The sequence below is a fragment of the Macaca nemestrina genome, chromosome 11 (genome assembly GCF_043159975.1).
Source record: "Macaca nemestrina isolate mMacNem1 chromosome 11, mMacNem.hap1, whole genome shotgun sequence".
NCBI classification, from domain to species: Eukaryota; Metazoa; Chordata; class Mammalia; order Primates; family Cercopithecidae; genus Macaca; species Macaca nemestrina.
In genome coordinates this window covers 49,956,997-49,975,742 of record NC_092135.1, presented here as the reverse complement: position 1 = coordinate 49,975,742, position 18,746 = coordinate 49,956,997, and the positions used below count along the sequence as shown (strand labels likewise).

General features: G+C 44.3%; 1 protein-coding gene across 2 annotated transcripts in view; it reads left to right on the top strand.

Annotated features, from left to right (window-relative positions):
* Positions 1–3,907: 3,907 nt before the first annotated feature.
* The window catches only part of LOC105492663 (calcium voltage-gated channel auxiliary subunit beta 4), a 264,780-nt gene continuing 249,941 nt past the window's right edge, over positions 3,908–18,746 (top strand). Inside the window, exons 1-2 of one of the 2 annotated variants that reach the window (XM_011759898.3) lie at positions 3,908–4,188; positions 4,719–4,802. In XM_011759898.3, the coding sequence (XP_011758200.1) occupies positions 4,126–4,188; positions 4,719–4,802 (147 nt within the window). In that variant the 5' untranslated portion in view covers positions 3,908–4,125. Of the gene's footprint in view, positions 4,189–4,353; positions 4,493–4,718; positions 4,803–18,746 lie in introns of those variants that run through there. The other variant, XM_011759900.3, reaches the window with a different exon arrangement.

Here is an 18,746-nt window from a genome sequence, read left to right as displayed (position 1 = left end):
GGTGGGGTAAAATCTCAACACCAAACTCAGACTCGTGGAGATTTTCTCTTCTGTTTTCCCCTAGAAGTTTTGTAGTTTTGCATTTACACTTAGGTCTGTAATCCATTTTGAGTTAATTTTTCTGTAAGATCTGAAGATTAAAAAAATAGCTTTATTGACATATAATTCACATACCATACAATTCACCTGCTGAAAGTATACAATGTGGCAGGGTGCAGTGGCTCACACCTGTAATCCCAGTACTTTGGGTGGGCAAGGTGGGAGGATGGCTTGAGCCCAGGAATTCAAGACCAGCCTGGACAACATAAGGAGACTCCAATACTATAAAAAATCAAAAATTAGCTAGGCATGGTAGTGCCCACCTGTGGTCTCAGCTACTCAGAAAATAAAAAATAGCTACACATGGCAGCAGTGCCCACCTGTGTTCTCAGCTACTCAGAAGACTGAGGTATTGCTTGAGCCAGAGATGGAGTCTCGCTGTGGTGCCCACACTGGAGTACAGTGGCGTGATCACAGCTCACTGAAGCCTTGACGTCCTGGGCTTAAGTGATTCTCCCACCTCAGCCTCTTAGTTAGCTGGGACCACAGACACACCACCATCCTTGTCTAACATTTTTTTCTTTTTCTACTCGTGCTTTTGGTGTCATGTCGAAGAATTTATTGCCAAATCTAAGGTCATGAATATTTACCCTTATCTTCTAATAGTTTTATATTTTTAACTCTTTTAAGTCTTTGATTAATTTTGAGTTAATTTTTATTATGACGTAAGGCAGCAATCCCCAACCTTTTTGGCACTAGGGACTGGTTTCGTGGAAGATAATTTTTCCATGGGACGGGGATGGGGGATGGTTTGGGGATGATTCAAGTACATTACATTTATTGTGCACTTTATTTCTATTATTATTATATAGTCACCATAATGTAGAATCAGTGGGAACCTTGAGCTTGTTTTCCTGCAACTAGATGGTCTCATCTGGGGGTGATGGGGGATAGTGACAGATCATCAGGCATTAGATTCTCATAAGAAGCCCGCAACCTAGATCCCGTGCATGTGCAGTTCACAATAGAGTTTGCGCTTCTATGAGAATGTATTACTGCCCCTGATCTGATGGGAGGCGAAGCTCAGGCCGTAATGCTCACTTGCCCCACTGCTCACCTCCTGCTGTGTGGCCCAGTTCCTAACAGGCCACAGACTGGTACTAGTCTGTGGCCTGGGGGTTAGGGATCCTTGATGTAAGTTCGGGCTTCAACATTTCCACTCTGGTGTTGGAGGCAGGGAAAATGATGCACCTTTCTCTGAACGACATCACCACGTTAGATGCTGAGTGTTTCTGGTAGCGGGCAGAAGCAGTCCCACGTTTCCTGACTTCCTTCTCGATGAGCCTGGAGCAAAGGTGATCAAGGCCAGAGTATACTCAGTGCTGCTGTGGCCAAGGTACAGCCTCCAGGTACAGCTGGGCAGAAGAAGGGAGCCCTCACCTCTGCCATTCTTGCTTAGAACTTAGTCTCAACAACAGGTAGCTTGGGGGAGGATGACAAATGCTGATGTTTTGTCCCTCCTAGGAAGCTGACCCTCCAACTGGGAGCTGAAGAGGTGAGGGAGCCCTGTGTTCTTGGCTGCACCAGTATAGCATGGAGTTTCCCTCTCTGAGCTGGAAGCAGGAAGAGAGTGAGTAGGTCTTGGATCAGATACCTCAAGCTCACTTTTCTTTTTTTTTTTTTTTTGAGACGGAGTCTCGCTCTGTAGCCCAGGCTGGAGTGCAGTGGCCGGATCTCAGCTCACTGCAAGCTCCGCCTCCCGGGTTCACGCCATTCTCCGGCCTCAGCCTCCAGAGTAGCTGGGACTACAGGCGCCCGCCACCTCGCCCGGCTAGTTTTTTGTATTTCTTTAGTAGAGACGGGGTTTCACCGTGTTCGCCAGGATGGTCTCGATCTCCTGACCTCGTGATCCGCCCGTCTCGGCCTCCCAAAGTGCTGGGATTACAGGCTTGAGCCACCGCGCCCGGCAAGCTCACTTTTCTTACTGGGTTTCAGTAGGTTTTCTTGAGTGAATGTTCCTTCATTTGTTGTGCACCTTTAGGACCATTTTTAGAAATTTAAATGGTTGTATATATATGTTTTATAATGTTCACCAGTTTTGCTTTGAGCTGAGTGTACAGAGCTTCTCATGCTGTTATGCCTCTGTGGGTTCTGTTTCAGTAACTCAAAGTCAGTGAGACTGTGGACAGTGGAAAACCACACAATTCAAAGTCCAGTGCTCACACAGTAATTTAATATGCACACACGTATCAGCTATCAAAATGGCTCAGAACTAAATACAGATTGGGTTGACAGTAACTAAAGCAGGGAGTCCTGCATGGTTAGACCTACCATTCCCCATAAATTCATGGAGTATCTACTATATGGAAGGAATTGGAATAGGAATAGAATAGCTAAAAATCTGTCCTGAAAATTAGGAGATTTTCACAACAACAGAACTAACAAACTAATAAACTAAGGCAGCCTATGCTAAGTTCCCAGAGAATACATGCTCCAGTTTTTCAGAAGCACAAGAATTATCTGGGACTGGAGTGGTCAGAGAGGATTTCTGTGGAGGAAGAGTGAGCTGAGTCCCATTTAGAGGAAAAGTAGGATTCAGCCGGGTGTGTAGGTTGTTGGGAGGGCATATTCCAAGGAGGCGTTCCAAAGCAGAGGTGCTCGAGTGTGATTGTATTTGGAATACTTGGCTAATGATGACTAGACCTGCCTACTTGCTGGAAGGTTTGTATAGAGAGATCAAGATGGAGAAATGAGATGGAGAGTGATCAGAAATGCAAGAGAGGCTGATGGGCAGGATATTTTAGGAAAACGGTTTTGCCTGTAGTGTGTAGAGGGAATGAAATCTCTGCGTGTGTATGTGTGCATATGTGCACATGCACTAGAAAGCCTGGAGGCAAGGATACTAGTTAATAAGATTGTTACAGAAGTTTGGATTAAGTGACGGGATTAGGAATGGAAAGGAAGTGTCTGGTGGATGGTAAGATATAACCGGGACCTGAATAAAGCCAAACAATTGTTAAAACAAGCATGGTAGTTGCGTCTATAAACATAAAGTCCTGGAATGCAAGCTGATTTAGCGATTTGAGATAGTATGTATATTTTCATTTAAACGGAGTCTCTTTATTTTTGAATTTGCATATATTTTTCTTCCCTCTTCTTATTCCTCTGTACAATACCTCGCACTTATTCTTCCTCGCCGCAATTCCTCTCTTTTAATTCGATCACAAATTAATCTCTTGTATGGATTTACAGGAGGAAAGCAATGGCAAACGGTGTGTATGGTTGCAAGGATGAATTTCTCCCCTTGAAAACATCCATCCGCAAAGAAATGGGAGGCACAGTGACCAACTCTTGCTTCTTAGCAGGTCTAATATGACCTTCAAAACTCCTTAGGACATACTGGTCTTTGGCGGGGCAGCATCTCCCGTCAGACTCAGGCTGGCTGGGTTTCCCACGGCTGCGTGGATGTGTGTGACTCGCAGCTCTAAGGATGGAATTGCCAAAGCAATACAAAGACGCGGACGAAAAGCAAGCCACAAAACCTCATGCCTTACACAGTAGGCTGATCAGTGAAGTCGCGGAAGGTGGCTCTGCTCTTGCCCTTTTAAAATTCCAGTGCAGCAAACACACACACACACCCGCTCGGTTCTTCCCACTCCCACCACACTGCACCAGCTTCCCTCCCCAAGTCCTGATTCATGAACCGTGCCACCTTTGTCTCATTTTAAACTGTGCAGACTATTTTAATCCTGCCACCCCCATCCCAGATTTCCCCCTCCCTTCATCCTCTGGAAGCTCTGATGTAAAGCGCTCGCTAGGTGGGAGAGCGCTTCTCCCAATCCGCTCGGGTAGGCGAGTTTCCGAGAAGCCCCCTCCCCGGGACCCCGCCGCAAGCGCGGGGGAAGCGCCTCGGTCCCTTTAAGGTGCCGCGCTCCCCGAAGTGCGGGAAGGGAGCCTGGGCGCCGGCGCGGGTCCTGGAGCCGGGTGGGGAAGTCCTGCGCCCTCCCCCTCCGTCCGCAGCCCAGCCTAGGGGGCCAGCGCCCTCCGCCCACCGCGCACGGGCTGGCCATGCGGCGGCTCTGAACCATGTCCTCCTCCTCCTACGCCAAGAATGGGACCGCGGACGGGCCGCACTCCCCCACCTCGCAGGTACCGCCCCCTCTTCCCCCTCCTCCTCTTCCTCCTCTTCCTCACACCTCCTCTGCCGCCCGAGAGCGCCCCGCCTTTGTGCCCGGCGTGCGGGGCCCCAGTCCCGGGAGTCGGCGGCCCCGCTTCCCCCACCCCTCCTCCACGTCCCTTTCTCCTCCCGCTCCTCCTCTTTCTCCTCCTTCTCTTCCTCCTCCTCCTCACCCTTCTTCAGGTCTCTGCGCTCCCGCTCCGGAGCCCGCAGCCTCCCCCAGCGGATGCCGGGGACTCGGACCCCGCACCCTGAGAGTCTTTGTTAATGGATGTGGTGGGTGCTTGCGGGCTGCTCTTCTGGAGCATCTTTTCAGCCGTCGAGGCTTGGAGTGGGTGGGTGGGGATGGGGGCTGAATTTGGGAGTCGCGGAGGAGACTTGGGTGCGGGCTCTGGGGGACCCCGGGGAGCGGGTCCGGAGGCGGACTCCAGCCGGGGGTGGTCGCCCCGCTCCGCGCTGCGGTCCTCACCGGCTTCTCTCTGGCCCCGTGTGTCGAGTCCAGGTGGCCCGAGGCACCACAACCCGGAGGAGCAGGTTGAAAAGATCCGATGGCAGCACCACTTCGACCAGCTTCATCCTCAGACAGGTAAGAGAAGGAGGAGGGAGAGCAGGATGGGGAGGAGGCCGAGCGCGTGGCGCGGGGTCCTGGAGCCGGTCGTGGCCCCCACGTGCGGGAGCTGCGGGTCCAGCCCGCGCGCGTCCCTTCCCGGCCTCGGCCGGTGCTTGGACTCAGTCCCTCTCCCTCTAGCCTGGGCTCTTGAAGTCTTCGCTTCCCGGCGTCTCCGCACCGCCCCGGGAAGTTAGTTTGTGCATGTGTGTGGACATTTCGGCGGGGACCTGGCTTAAGTCAGGGACGTTGAATTTGAGAGCTGGAAATATGTCTGGTTGCACCTTTGGTGCGTGGAGAAATGTCTTTAAGTCGTATAACTCGACCTAGAGTAACCAGACCCCTCGGGGCCGGCGACCTGGTTTGATTCGAGTTGAGTTAGTGGTTTCTTCTGTTTTGTCCTAATTTGAATACTCTTATCTGTCTGGATCTTGGGAGAGATCGTCAAGCTGCGGTCAAAAGAAAGACACTTTGAGCAGAAAGTTTAGTCTCACTTTAGGACCGTTTCTTGGATTCGCTTAATTAGGGAAAGACAGCCGTATCTGGTTAAATAGGAATTAACGAAGGCCAGCACTCAGCTCCCAGTCTGCGTGCGCCTTCACGTCGTGTTTGTTTTCCTAGTGCTTGCTTTCTCCTGCGTGGTTCTAGTGCGAGTTGTCTGTGCTCGGGATCGGGATCGCTGGTAACGCTGGATGCTTAGGTGCCTTTCACCTTGGCACAAGAAATTGGTCCTCAGTTTTCCAACTGTGCATGTGCTGTTAACGAAACCACCCCTGGCTGCTGGGTGCTAGAGAGATCATGCAAAAGTGAGTCACCTTGATCTTTCTTTGGAACAGAAATTGTCAGGGTGTGTCCTAGGTTTCGGGTGACCTAGGAAGACATTGGTCATCGCACCAAGAGGCTTTTATCCCAGGTCTTCCTGTGAGCTGCTGAAGTGACCTTGAGAAGTTCTTTTCCCTCTAGGTTACTCAGTATTGTGTAATGTGTTTTCTAACCTATGATGGCAGCTCTGGTGTTTCTTTAGTGATTATCATCAGTTTAAACATATCAACAAGGAATGGGCTTTAGCCTCAAAATTGGACTCAGACCTCTCCTAAAAGGGTCTGTAAAGCATATTTAGATGATATTTATTATGCAGAATTTCACTTTCTGCAGAAGCGGAAATTTTGACTACCCTTTAATTCAGTGAGCACTAAGCATGTACATTATGGAAATAAATACATTTTGGATTCCGAATTCATTCTAAAAGTGAATTCTATCCCATTTGCAGTACTTATATTGTGTATTTGATAGGGCAAACATTGTTTATCTTAAAACATCTTTCTGTTATGCAACTGTTTGAGGTCTTGCTGGTGTTTATTTTGTAGGTGCCTATTTTTAGTGGTGTTTCAATGTTGCAAATTCTTGGAAATACTAATTACACAGCAGTTCGTTCTATAAACTGTTTGACTAAAACTTTTGAGTTCATCTACATAACTGCACTAATGCTTTATTCTTCCTTCCAAGCACAAACAAAATAATATTCTAATATTATTATTCTTTTCTCAATTTATGCCCATAACTGATTGAGATGATATATATGTAAGTTCTTGTAAAGCGTGCTGCTATGTGCTGGCTTGAAAAATGTTAAAAGTATTGCATGCTAAATAATTTTGGGAATAATTTAAAGCAAAGTAGGTTTTTTTGAATAAATACATTTCATCTATGAAATGGGAATTCATTGCTTTGATTAAATAGTCTAATTTAAATTCTGGAGTTAATTGTAATTGTGTTATATATACAATCTTCTTGTTTTTCAGTACAAAAATAGTACTTAATTTTTATGAGCACTTTACAACTCAGTAAGTATCCTACACATGATCTCATTCAAATGACATCATACAGACTTCTGTATTGGCTACAATAAAAATCACTGAGGGATTTACATTTCTTTGATGAGATAAAGACAATGATTGCAAATGCAGTTTAACAGTAACTTTGGGATAAAATTGAAATTTTCACCCAAATGCCAAAAAATATTTTTTATGAAAGCATAACAGCTGCTTATGTTAACAGAGCCTTGGGCGGGTCACAGTGGCTCATGCCTGTAATCCCAGCACTTTGGGAGACTAAGGTGGGAGGATCATTTGAAGTCAGGAGTTTGAAACCAGCCTGGCTAACGTGGTGAAACCCCAACTGTACTAAAAATACAAAGAAATTTGCCAAGCATAGTGGTGTGTGCCTGTAATCCCAGCTACTTGGGAGGCTGAGGCAGGAGAATTTTTTGAACCTAAGCGGTGGAGGTTGCAGTGAGCCAAGACTGCTCCACGGCACTCCAGCCTAGGTGACAGAGCAAGACTCCGTCAAAACAAAACAAAACAAAACCAAAAACCAAAAAAACCCCAAAACCAGAGTCTCATTATTTATAGAATTATCAGTGATTTATTGATATTTGAATTCTTGATACATTGGAGCGATGAAATTTCTTGGTGCTGTTTCACAGTCTGTGTGATGCCTTTGAAGAAGATAGTGAAATACCAAAAAAAAAAAAAATAGCTAATTTCTTTGTCATATTATTTACAAAAATATGGAGAAAAGCTTTCACTAAAAAAAAAAAAAAAAAAATCGATCTGTCACATTTGATGGGGAAGATTGGGCTGTTGGTGAAGCAGAGAAGGCAGTTGACAAACTCACCCAATAAGACAGTATTTGTTCTTTGAGCTTGTTAAAAAGTTTCAGTATTTGTGAGAATATATATGCACATATGTGTGCACGCACACACGTGCACATTTGAATTGGCTGGAAAACAAGCAGACTGAGAAAGAGAGCCTGCTTCCATTCTGAGTACTGTTCATGAAGCCCCTCAGGAATCTTTGACCTTGTTTCTGGTCTACAAGATTGCTGGCCTCCACCATGGAGGTTTTGGAATGAATCCAGGGAGCAACTAAATGGCTTCTTTGAGGAAAGGTGAGAAGATGAAGTTCTTTGCCACTGAAAGGAAAGAAAGCTAGGAGTGACCCAGAAATGATCTTCAAAGTGTACACAAAGGCCTTCTTTGGAAATGTGATGAAGTGTTCTCACTCTTCATTGAGGATGAAACTCAAGAATTGGCCCAAATTAGAAAGGAATGATGTTTTACAGCAAGACCTTCGTAAGAGTGTTGCCATCATTGGAGTGGCTTTCCAAATGAGGCTGTAGAATTTTCTTTCAGGAGAGCCCTTCTTACAGGCTATTTATGAATGGATTATTTAGTCATGTTTTAAAGTTTTAGGAAACACTTAAGTATTTGCTATGTGCCCAGCACTGTGTTAGATATTATACAGGAGGAATGAAAAGATGGATGAGACACAGCCCCCATACTCAAAGATTTTTATAATCTAGCAATGGAGACAGAGATGTCTACAAACAGTACAGTGACATGTGACAAGGAATGAGAGGGCGGGCTCAATGACCATGTACCCCGAGTATCTATTATATACCCATAAGTATATCTACCCATGTGTGTCACTACACCTACAGTTTATATGGTTGAGTACTCCAAGTTAGTCCTCTTCCCACTGGGGTTTGAAGAGAAAATCTGATCAGAGTGGGAATAGTTTGTTGACTTTTCCTTGTTAAGTCTGCTGTTATGAGGCCAGCAAAGTCGTACCTGGCCTGGTCCCTACCTGTTTCTGGCCTCATCTTGAGCCATGATCTCTTAGCTCTGGACACAGAGTTTGAGCACACTGTCCTCCCTCTTGCCACTGGTCCTTTGCATATGCTGAGCTCTCTGTCCTGAGATCTGGGAGTTTAGTCTTCACTTCCTCTTCTAACCTTCCTGATAAAGTCAGTTCCCCAAGTAGGGGCTCCCAGAGGGCCTTGTGCCAGTTTTCAGTAGCACACCACTTTTATTTAACATGTACTTAGATTTCTCTGTTACATTCTGTCTCCTCATCCAGATGCGTTCCACGAGGACAGGGACATGCCAGCATTTGATCTTTGTGTTCTCAGCATCTAGCATAGTATATGTTCAGTAAACATACACTTGAATGAATGAAGCCATCGATGGATGGAGGACTAACTTGATATATTTTAGGCATGAGGTTCTGCTCCAACATTAAATGCTTTGTTTAGTGGGGAGAAATTGCCTCCTAACAAACTTCTCCCAAAACTCTGTGGCTTAAAACAACAATATTTTTTTATTTCTGTGTACTAACCAGACAGTTCTGCATTGTGTGATGTTATATGGGCACTGGGATGACTGGAAGGTCCAGAGTAGCCTCACACATGTGGCTGGCAGTTGGTGCTGGCTGCCGGCTGTGAACTCAACTAGAGCTTTTGGCAGGGGCTCAGTTTTCCTCCACCTGGGCCTCTCAACATGGTTGCTTGAGCTTCCTTAATATGGTGGCTAGGTTCCAAGAAGTGAAGGCTGAAGCTGCAGCTCTCCTAAGACCCAGTTTCGAAAGCTACACTGTATCACTTCTCTTGCAACCTCAAGTCCAAACATGTCCAAGAGCCTGCCCAGTTGCAAGGAAGGAGAAAACAGACTATCTTTTGATGGGGTGCAACAAGGTCACATTATAAAAGAGCATATGGGTAAACACACACACACACACACACACACACACACACACACACACACAGAAAAACAGCAAGTCAAATTCAGTGCCAATAGTATAAACAGGAATTCAAAGATTATTCAATTTATGTAACAAATTACAAAAAAATATATGTTAATTTCAATGGGTGCCAAAAAAGTATTTGATAAATTTTGTAAGTTAAGAATAGAGCATATCTAGAGGCACATGGTATAAAAAAAGAATAGAAGGCAGCTCCCTAGATCTAATAAAAATTATCTACTAAAATCCACAGCAAACATCACATTGAGCAGAGAAACTAGAAACAACATATGTATGCAGCAGTCAGTAAAAGAGCAAATAATGTACATTGGGGTCCTCTTTTTTTTTTTTTTTTTTTTTTTGAGATGGAGTCTCACTCTGTCGCCCAGGCTGGAATGCAGTGGCATGATCTCGGCTCACTGCAACCTATGACTCCCTGGTTCCAGGGATTCTCCTGCCTCAGCCTCCCGAGTAGCTGGGACTACAGGCACCTGCCACCAGGCCCGGCTAATTTTTTGTAATTTTAGTAGAGACGAGGTTTCACTGTGTTAGCCAGGATGGTCTCGATCTCCTGACCTTGTGATCCACCCGCCTCGGCCTCCCAAAATGCTGGGATTACAGGCATGAGCCATCGCGGCCGGCCGCATTGGGACCCTCTTATCCATGGTTTTGCATTCCCTGGTTTCAGTTACCTGTGGTCAACTGAGGTCTGAATGTAGGTGAGTACAGTACAGTAGATATCTTGAGAGTGAGAAAGAGACTACATTACATATAAATTTTATTACGGCATATTGTTAACATTGTTCTATTTTATTATTAGTTATTGTTGTTAATCTCTTACTGTGCCTAATTTACAAATTAGACTTCATTTTAAGTATATATGTATAGGGAAATACATAATATATATATAGGGTTTGTTACTATCTATAGTTCCAGGCATCCACTGGGGTCTTGGAATGTATCCCCCGCGGTTACGGGGGGACTACTATATATTATACTACAGAGTACTATTCAGCCATTAAAGAAAAAAATGAAGCCACCCTGCATGTAATGATATGGAAATACATTTAAGTGAAAATAATAAGTTACAGAATAATGTATAATAATATTTCATTTAAAAAAGAGCATGTGGAATGGAAGATACGGTTGCAGCCATTGTTGGAACCATCTACCTTAGAGCAAGGAACCTCGTATTTTTAAAGGTATGCTAATCAGATGATCGTTACAATAATTCAATGAACCGCAGTGTATTTAGAGATCTAAAACATTCAGATTTTTAGGTTGATACTAGAATAAAACAAGTTGGCAAACAAATTCTTTAGGTTATAATTTGAGCACCAGTTATAGATATGTTTCTCTGATGAAATGCAAATTCATCAACAGAAGGTATATGCTTTGCGCATAGCTCTGAGAATAATCATATGTCTAGAGGCATGCATATATGCAAAATGTATCCATAAACTTAGAATCACAGAATTTTAGAACAGGAAGAGATTGCAGAAAGAAAATACTTCAGTCTCTTTTTTCAGATGAATAAAACATAGGCCCAAGGACATAAAGGTCACACCAATAGATAATGGTAGAACAGACACAAGGGATCCTGGCTCAGACTCTACTCTTTTTTTCACCACAGTCCACTTTATCCCTGGATAAACAAGCCAAACACACAAACTCACATAGGTGTGGATACATGCAAGGACATATGGAGCTTATTCCTCTTAGATCCTGGAAATGTTCTGAATCTGTGTGGTTGCTTGAAGAACCATAGCATCAGTTGAAGAATTTAGAGACTGTGGTTTCTTCTGAGTTCTATCATGGGTGGAATTTTTGTTTGCTTGGTTAGCTTCTTGTAGGATTATTCCTTCCACCTTCCAGTCTTCTACCAATTCCTCCCACTGGCTGAGCCTCTCTAGAAGCCCACTGACCTGGGATTCTGGGAAACAAGCTGCAGGCTGTGGTCCCCTGAGATAGAAAGCGGAGCAGTGGAGGGGAGGAGTGGATCTGAGGGAAACAGCCAAGGAGGGGCACAACCAGTTATATTTATGTTTATTTTTGTTTGAGAAGGAGTCTCATTCTGTTGCCCAGGCTAGAGTGCAGTGGCACAATCTTGGCTCACTGCAACCTCTGCCTCCCGGGTTCAAGTGATTCTCCTGCCTCAGCTTCCCAAGTAACTGGGACTACAGGCACGCACCACCACATCTGGCTAATTTTTGTACGTTTAGTAGAGACAGGGTTTCACCATGCTGGCCAAGCTGGGGCACAATCATTTTTATATTTTAGCTGCATGGAAGACAGTAGTGAATCATTTTCATCTGCAAAGTTGGGAGTTTCTACTTGCTCTGTAAGTAGACCTTCCTTGCTAAATGGTGTAATCCAGTTACAATGAACTTTAAAAAGTTCACACTTATTTCCTTTGTGAGTTTTTTGTGCAGTGAATCTTCTCTTGCTCTGATAGAGCAAGAAAGAACTCTGTCCCTCTTGGCAAACTGTACTTCTTCTTGTTTTGGGGCTTAAATAAATTGAACTGAGCTTACAAAGAAAGAAGTATAATTACTGGGGAGCTAACCCGTTAACCAGTCATTTTTACTTATGTCTGAGTCTCTGTTCTTGATGGATAGAATTGCCAAAATTTCATTTCTTCTTCTTCTTTTTTTTTTTTTTTGGGATGGAATCACACTCTGTTGCTCAGGCCGGAGTGCAGTGGCGCAATTGCAGCTCACTGAAACCTCTCCCGCCCAGGTTCAAGTGATTCTCCTGCCTCAGCCTCCCAAGTAGCTGGGATTGCAGGCACCCGCCAACACGCCTAGCTAACTTTTGTATTTTCAGTAGAGATGGGGCTTCACCATGTTGACCAGGCTGGTCTTGAACGCCTGACCTCAAGTGATCCACCTGCCTCAGCCACCCAAAGTGCTACGATTACAGGCGTGAGCTATCACACCCAGCCCTAAATTTCGTTTCTGTAGAATAAATATTTATCCTTTAATTTAGAATGGTACGATTTTATTGAAACTTAGATAAGTTCTGATTCAAGTTTTAATTTTTCTAGAAAATTATAGGAAGCTGTGTGGAAATGTAAACTGAAAATGACTTTGGCTTTGGCCCTCTCCCCTTTATTGCTCCACCTGCTGCCCCAGACAGGGTCAACCCTGGATATTAAGGAAGCAGAGACTGCCCTTTCAAACAAGGTTTAAACAAAAGGCAATGCTGTTTAATGGGTTTCCTTTGGCCACTCAAATCTGGGTCTGACCCATTTTTCTGGGTGTGGTCTTGGCATTGTCCATACTCATCTTCCTCAAAGCTTGGCCCATTGTTGGTCTCATTTCTGAAGCTCCGACTCAGAATAAAGCATAAATCCTAACCAGGGTGAGCAGCTTGCAACTCACTCAAATTCATGAAGACTCTACAGACATGTGGTGAGTGGGGCATGCAGGTCCCATTCTGCTCAGTAGCCCTCTGTGTTTGGCCTCTGCTTGCTTTCTCTCTCTCTCTCTGTCTTTCTTTCTTTTCTTTCTTTGTCGTGCTCCCTGCAGCCTCAACCTCCTGTGCTCCCGTGATCCTCCCACGTCAGCCTATAAGTAGCTGGGACTACAGGTGTGCACCACCAAGCCTGGCTTTTTTTTTTTTTTTTTAAACTTTTAGTAGAGATGGGGTCTCACCATATTGCCCAGGCTGGTCTCAAATCCTGGGCTCAAGCAGTCCTTTCACCTCAGCCTCCCAAAGTGTTAGGATTACAGGCATGAGCCACTGCGCCTGGCTCTGCATGCTTTTTAAGCCGTATTTTGGAACAGAGAGCTTCCCAGAACAGTGCCATCTCTCTATTTGCTCTTCCTTTGCTGGAGCTTTCTTTCCCACAGAGCGTGTGGGCCGAGAATGGGTGACAGGCCTCAAAACATGTATCCTCCAAGATGATCCTTCAGTGGGGTGAGCCTGGTGTAGGCTGAGCTTCTGGACTGTTTTTCACTTCCACTGAATCCAGTGTGTTGCACAATTATTTCCTTTGTGGGCCATGGTAAGACAAAGCTTGCAAAGCACTCTTTGACCATCCCCAGGAACCCACTCTGCTATACCTCTCCATCTTAGAATACATGAATGGATAAGTCTCAAGAAGAGCTGGGCTGTTATCCTCAACAAACCCCAATCCAAACACACTCTGGTTGAAGCAGTCAGTACTGTCCTGCTTTTGCACAGTTGCCCTTGTACTTCATGAACCAAGAAATCAATGAGGTGAATCCAGTGTTCTTCACTCTATAAGAATGTCAGTTCTGAACTCGACTACGTGGACACATCAAGAATTTCACATGGATTTAAACATGTGTACTGTGAGGAGGAAGGAGGGCACTCAGGGAGGTAGGACTGGAAGTAGAAACCCAAATTCATGAGAAAGCTGAATTAGAGACTCAATTTTAAGGGAATACTGTAGCTTTACTGCTTTCAAGTAACAATGACAAGCTGTGTGCTAGGGCACCCTGCCTTCAGAAATAGATGAGGCTAATGTATTATCATCTGGTTTGAATATAATCAGTGCTTTGGAATTCCTTAAAGATAGTTCTCATTTCGAGTAGAGTAAACATGCGCCTTTATAAATTTCCCTATTTTCTTTAACGTGTCTTTTCTTATTACACACATAAATAGAGCAGAGGTAATTACTTGAATCTGAAGGGATGGCATTCATGATTTGAAAGCATTAGTTAGGTAAGGGCTGTAAAACTTATTCAATGGCTCCTGAATTTTTCTGGTCATCTCACTGTAATCATTTGGATGACAAATCGTGTCTATTTCATTTCTTATTTTCTGTTCTATGTTGATGGATGTATCTTTCTCCAAGGTTGCAGTTTAATTTCTGTTGTAGCATTTGTTCTGGGAGTAAATATTTTGTAAGCCTAAACTTGAAAAGAGTATGCATTTTCTGGGTTGTAAGATCACTACAGGTGGTTAGCTTTTATAGTGCTCACTGTGTCCATATATTATGATGAGATTTTAAATTCCTTATGGAAATTTTTTTAGCAGTTTCATTGATAACATATGGAAAATCTAGCAGTAATGGAAATGCATAGTAACTTGTGCAGATAAATTTATCATCTTCCTTTTTGTCTTCTTAAATGACCCAATGCTATTGCTAACAATTCAATGCTGATTATTGTTTAGAATCAGACAGGTGGGTAAAATGATCATTGTTACCAGTAGAATGTTCCTTAGTCACTGCTTTTTAATTTGCCCTGTGTGTGTGTGTGTGTGTGTGTGTGTGTGTGTGTGCGTGTGTGTGTGTGGAGAAGTGGGGAAGGCATTCTTTTTTTCAGGCATGTCATAATCTAATATTTTCATGACTTGGAGAAGAAACCTGTCCCTGTTAGCAGTCATTCTGCATCTTCTTCCCCACCTCCCAGCCCTAGGCATCCACTAATCTATTCTCTGTCTTTATGGATTTACCTACTCTGAACATTTTCTATCAATGGAACCATAAAATCACATGTGGTCTTTTGTGACTGCCTTCAGATTTTTTCTTTTTTTCTGTTTCTTTTTTTAGACAGGGTCTCGCTCTGTCACCCGGGCTGGAGTGCAGTGGCGCAATCACAACTCACTGCAGCCTCGAACTCCTGGGCCCAAGTTGCCTCAGTCTCCCAAGTAGCTGGAACTAAAGGCATGTGCCATCATGCCTGGCTGTTTTTCTTATTTTTTTTGTAGAGATGGGGTCTTGCTATGTTGCCAAGGCTCAAATTTTTTCATTAACATACTGTTCACACCAGCCCGAGAAGTTTCAGTTGTAGCTGTGTAGATGTTGGCGTGAGGATAGAAATGGACTTGCCTTACCTTAAGTCAATGTCAGAGACTTTTCAAGTCACAGTGTTGAATGGGATGGATCATATTCTTAATTATGTTGAGACTGCAGTCTCAGCTCATAAAGCTGAATGTGTTTTTTTTTTGGCAAAATTCTTTTTTTTTTGAGATGGAGTCTCACTCTGTTTCCCAGACTAGAGTGCACTGGCACAATCTCAGCTCACTGCAACCTCCGCCTCCCAGGTTCAAGCGATTCTCTTGCCTCAGCCTGCCGAGTAGCTGGGATTACAGGCGTGCGCCACCATGCCTGGCTAATTTTTATATTTTTAGTAGAGACGGGGTTTCACCATGTTGCCAGGCTGGTCTTAAACTGCTGACCTCAGGTGATCCGCCTGCCTCAGCCTCCCAAACTCCTGGGATTATAGGCGTGAGCCACCATGCCCAGTTATTTATTTATTTTTTTTTTGAGTTAGAATCTCGCTCTTGTTGCCCAGGCTGAAGTGCAATGGTGTGATCTTGGCTCACTACAACCTCCACCTGCTGGGTTCAAGCAATTCTCCTGCCTCAGCCTCCCGAGTAGCTGGGATTACAGGCATGCGCCACCATGCCCGGCTAATTTTGTATTTTTAGTAGAGATGGTGGTTTCTCCATGTTGGTCACGCTGGTCTCGAACTCCCAACCTCAGGTGATCCACCCACTTCAGCCTCCCAAAGTGTTGGGATTACAGGCGTGAGACACCGCGCCCGGCCACAAAACTCTTTAACCTGCATGGAAATCAAACCCCTGACTTGACTTCTTGTCATCATGGAGTGGCTCCCATCTATAGAGGGGGGTGGTTTTTATAATAGGATGTGATCGACAGGATTAAAGAAAAGTATATGAACAATATAAATGGTTATTGTTATCATTTTCAATAATTTCTAATAATAGAAATATCTTGGGTGCTTACAATTCAAAATGCTTCTTTTAGTTTATCTAGATGTTCATAATAACTCAGCTTTGGTAATTATAACATTTCTTTCTTGAGAAATACAATTAAGGAGAAAGCAGAGTGCTTGAGTTCCAAGCTAAATACAATATTTACGGGAATTATTAGGTATATAAAACTGTACTCTCTATGTGGCAGGTGCTTCTCAATTATATTTGAGTACTTCCCTGGGGGACAAAAGTCAATTATCAACACAGTCGTGTGGGCGAGAAATAGGTCAGCTGCAAACATTCTTTGCTAATTTCAGAAAGCTTGAGGGGTGATTTAGTTTGAGAATATGTTTCATTCTTTCTGTCTCCGTGTTGAGGACTCTGATAGGGAAGGCTCTGTTTTTCATGTAGTATTGATTGTTGTATTCATTTACTTTAATACAATATACATATTCCTCTTGATATGTAAAATGAACATTAAACTATATCTAATATCTTTTTAAAAACTCTGTCAAATCTATGTTGTAAGAGAAATGTGTACCATGGATATTATTGTTATGACTATTTGTACATTAGTAGAGACACTGAGGGTGTAAACCAACCCAATCAAAGGCAAATGTCATATTTATAAGTATTTATTTATTTCCCCTCTTTAGTAAGAAGACACCAAAGAGTGCTAATTGTTGAATAAAAAACAAGGACCTTGGTATTTTTTCTAACAATTATGTTTTATTTATTTTTTATTGTGGTATAATAAATGTAATATAAAATTTACTATTGTAAGCATTTTAAAGTGTAGGTGCAGTAGCATTCAGTACATTCACTGCTGGTTTTTTATTTTTTATTTATTTATTTTTTTATGGCTGCAGCAGGTTATTAAAAAGACAGTGCAGGCAGGCAAAACATAATATGTCCAACATATACATATGTTAAAAACATCCGCCATTATTGAGGCCTCCCTCCACAACTGTGGTCTTGTTTTTTTTTTTTTTTTTTGAGACGGAGTCTTGCTCTGTCGCCCAGGCTAGAGTGCAGTGGCCGGATCTCAGCTCACTGCAAGCTCCGCCTCCCGGGTTCCCACCATTCTCCTGCCTCAGCTTCCTGAGTAGCTGGGACTACAGGCGCCCGCCACCGCGCCCGGCTAGTTTTTTTGTATTTTTTAGTAGAGACGGGGTTTCACCCGGTTAGCCAGGATGGTCTCGATCTCCTGACCTCGTGATCCGCCCGCCTCGGCCTCCCGAAGTGCTGGGATTACAGGCTTGAGCCACCGCGCCCGGCTGTGGTCTTGTTTAAAGCAACAACAGCAACACAAAGCCAGACCTTGGAGTGCCACACCCAAGTGTGGGTTTGGAAGTTGAGAAGGGAACCAGCTGAGAGGAAGTGGGAAGAGCTGTGGAGACCGGCCGGGACCCTCACGGTGGGGATGGGAAGGTAGGAGTGGGAGGATGAGGCCGCCCAGGGGTAGTCCTGCCCCCAGATACTTGTTTTCACACTGCCTGACTGCTTTTCTGTTTCCTCCACTGTCTGAAATTCAGACAGTTCCAAGATGGTTTGGGTTAACAAGCAGCCTATTTTAAAACGATAAATGTTCCCAGGAGTCTTTGGAGGCGCTATTCATTCATACATTATGGTAATTTGACTTATTGCTTACAAGTATGCTCATTTTACCATCTTAACAAAGCCCACCCCAACGAAGCAGCGGCGCTCCCATCTCCCCGGATCTGTTTGCCCTTTCATGTCAGTGTGTTCCCCTTCCCTCCCCTCTGACCGTACTTGCATGGCAGCCACAGGTACCTAGACTTGGACGTAACCCCTGCTTTCATCCCTCTACTCCCTCGATCATGACATTCCTTCACCTTAAAGTGCTTTCCCCATTTCCACTTGATAATCTTCCCACTTGTCAAAATCCCTCTTGAATCTTCTCCCTGAAGCTCTTTAATGTGGCGCTAGGTCTCCTCTCTCATGGCCCTGATACTGTGTTTTGGCTGTTCACTTATTAAAATCTCCTTTGTATAATCTAAATGTCCCTATGTCACACTAACCTGTGGATATACATTGACATTGTGCCCATAATCACGCCTGTAATCCCAGCACTTTGGGAAGCTGAGGTGGGAGGATTACTTGTGCCCAGGAGTTCGAGACCAGCCTGGGCAACATATCAAGAGCCTATCTCTACAAAACAAACAAAAACAAAACAAACAAAAACATTAGCCAGGCGTGGTGGCACGCACCTGTGGTCCCAGATACTCTGGAGGCTGAGGCAGGCGGATTGCTTGAGCCTAGGAGGTTGAGGCTGCAGTGAGCTATGATTGTGCCAGTGCACTCCAGCCTAGTTGACACAGTGAGACCCTGCCTCAAAAAACAAAAAACAGAGGAGGCAGGAGCAGCAGCAGCAGCAGTTGTCATGTATCCACATTAATAGTCCATGTATTGCTTGCTCACATTTCTCACCTGGAGACATAGAACCTTAACACCTTCCCCCTAACCTGTTGCCCATTGTTTCTGAGTCCAGCAAGTGTCTTAACGTGTGCTCACAGCTCCCCCATCATGGATGTCTACTGCCACCAGCCTTTGAAGAGGCTTCTGCTGCAGGGGCTGTGCCTTCCTCAGTGAGAACACAGCTCCTTCCTTCTAAGGTGCTGTTTTTGAGCAC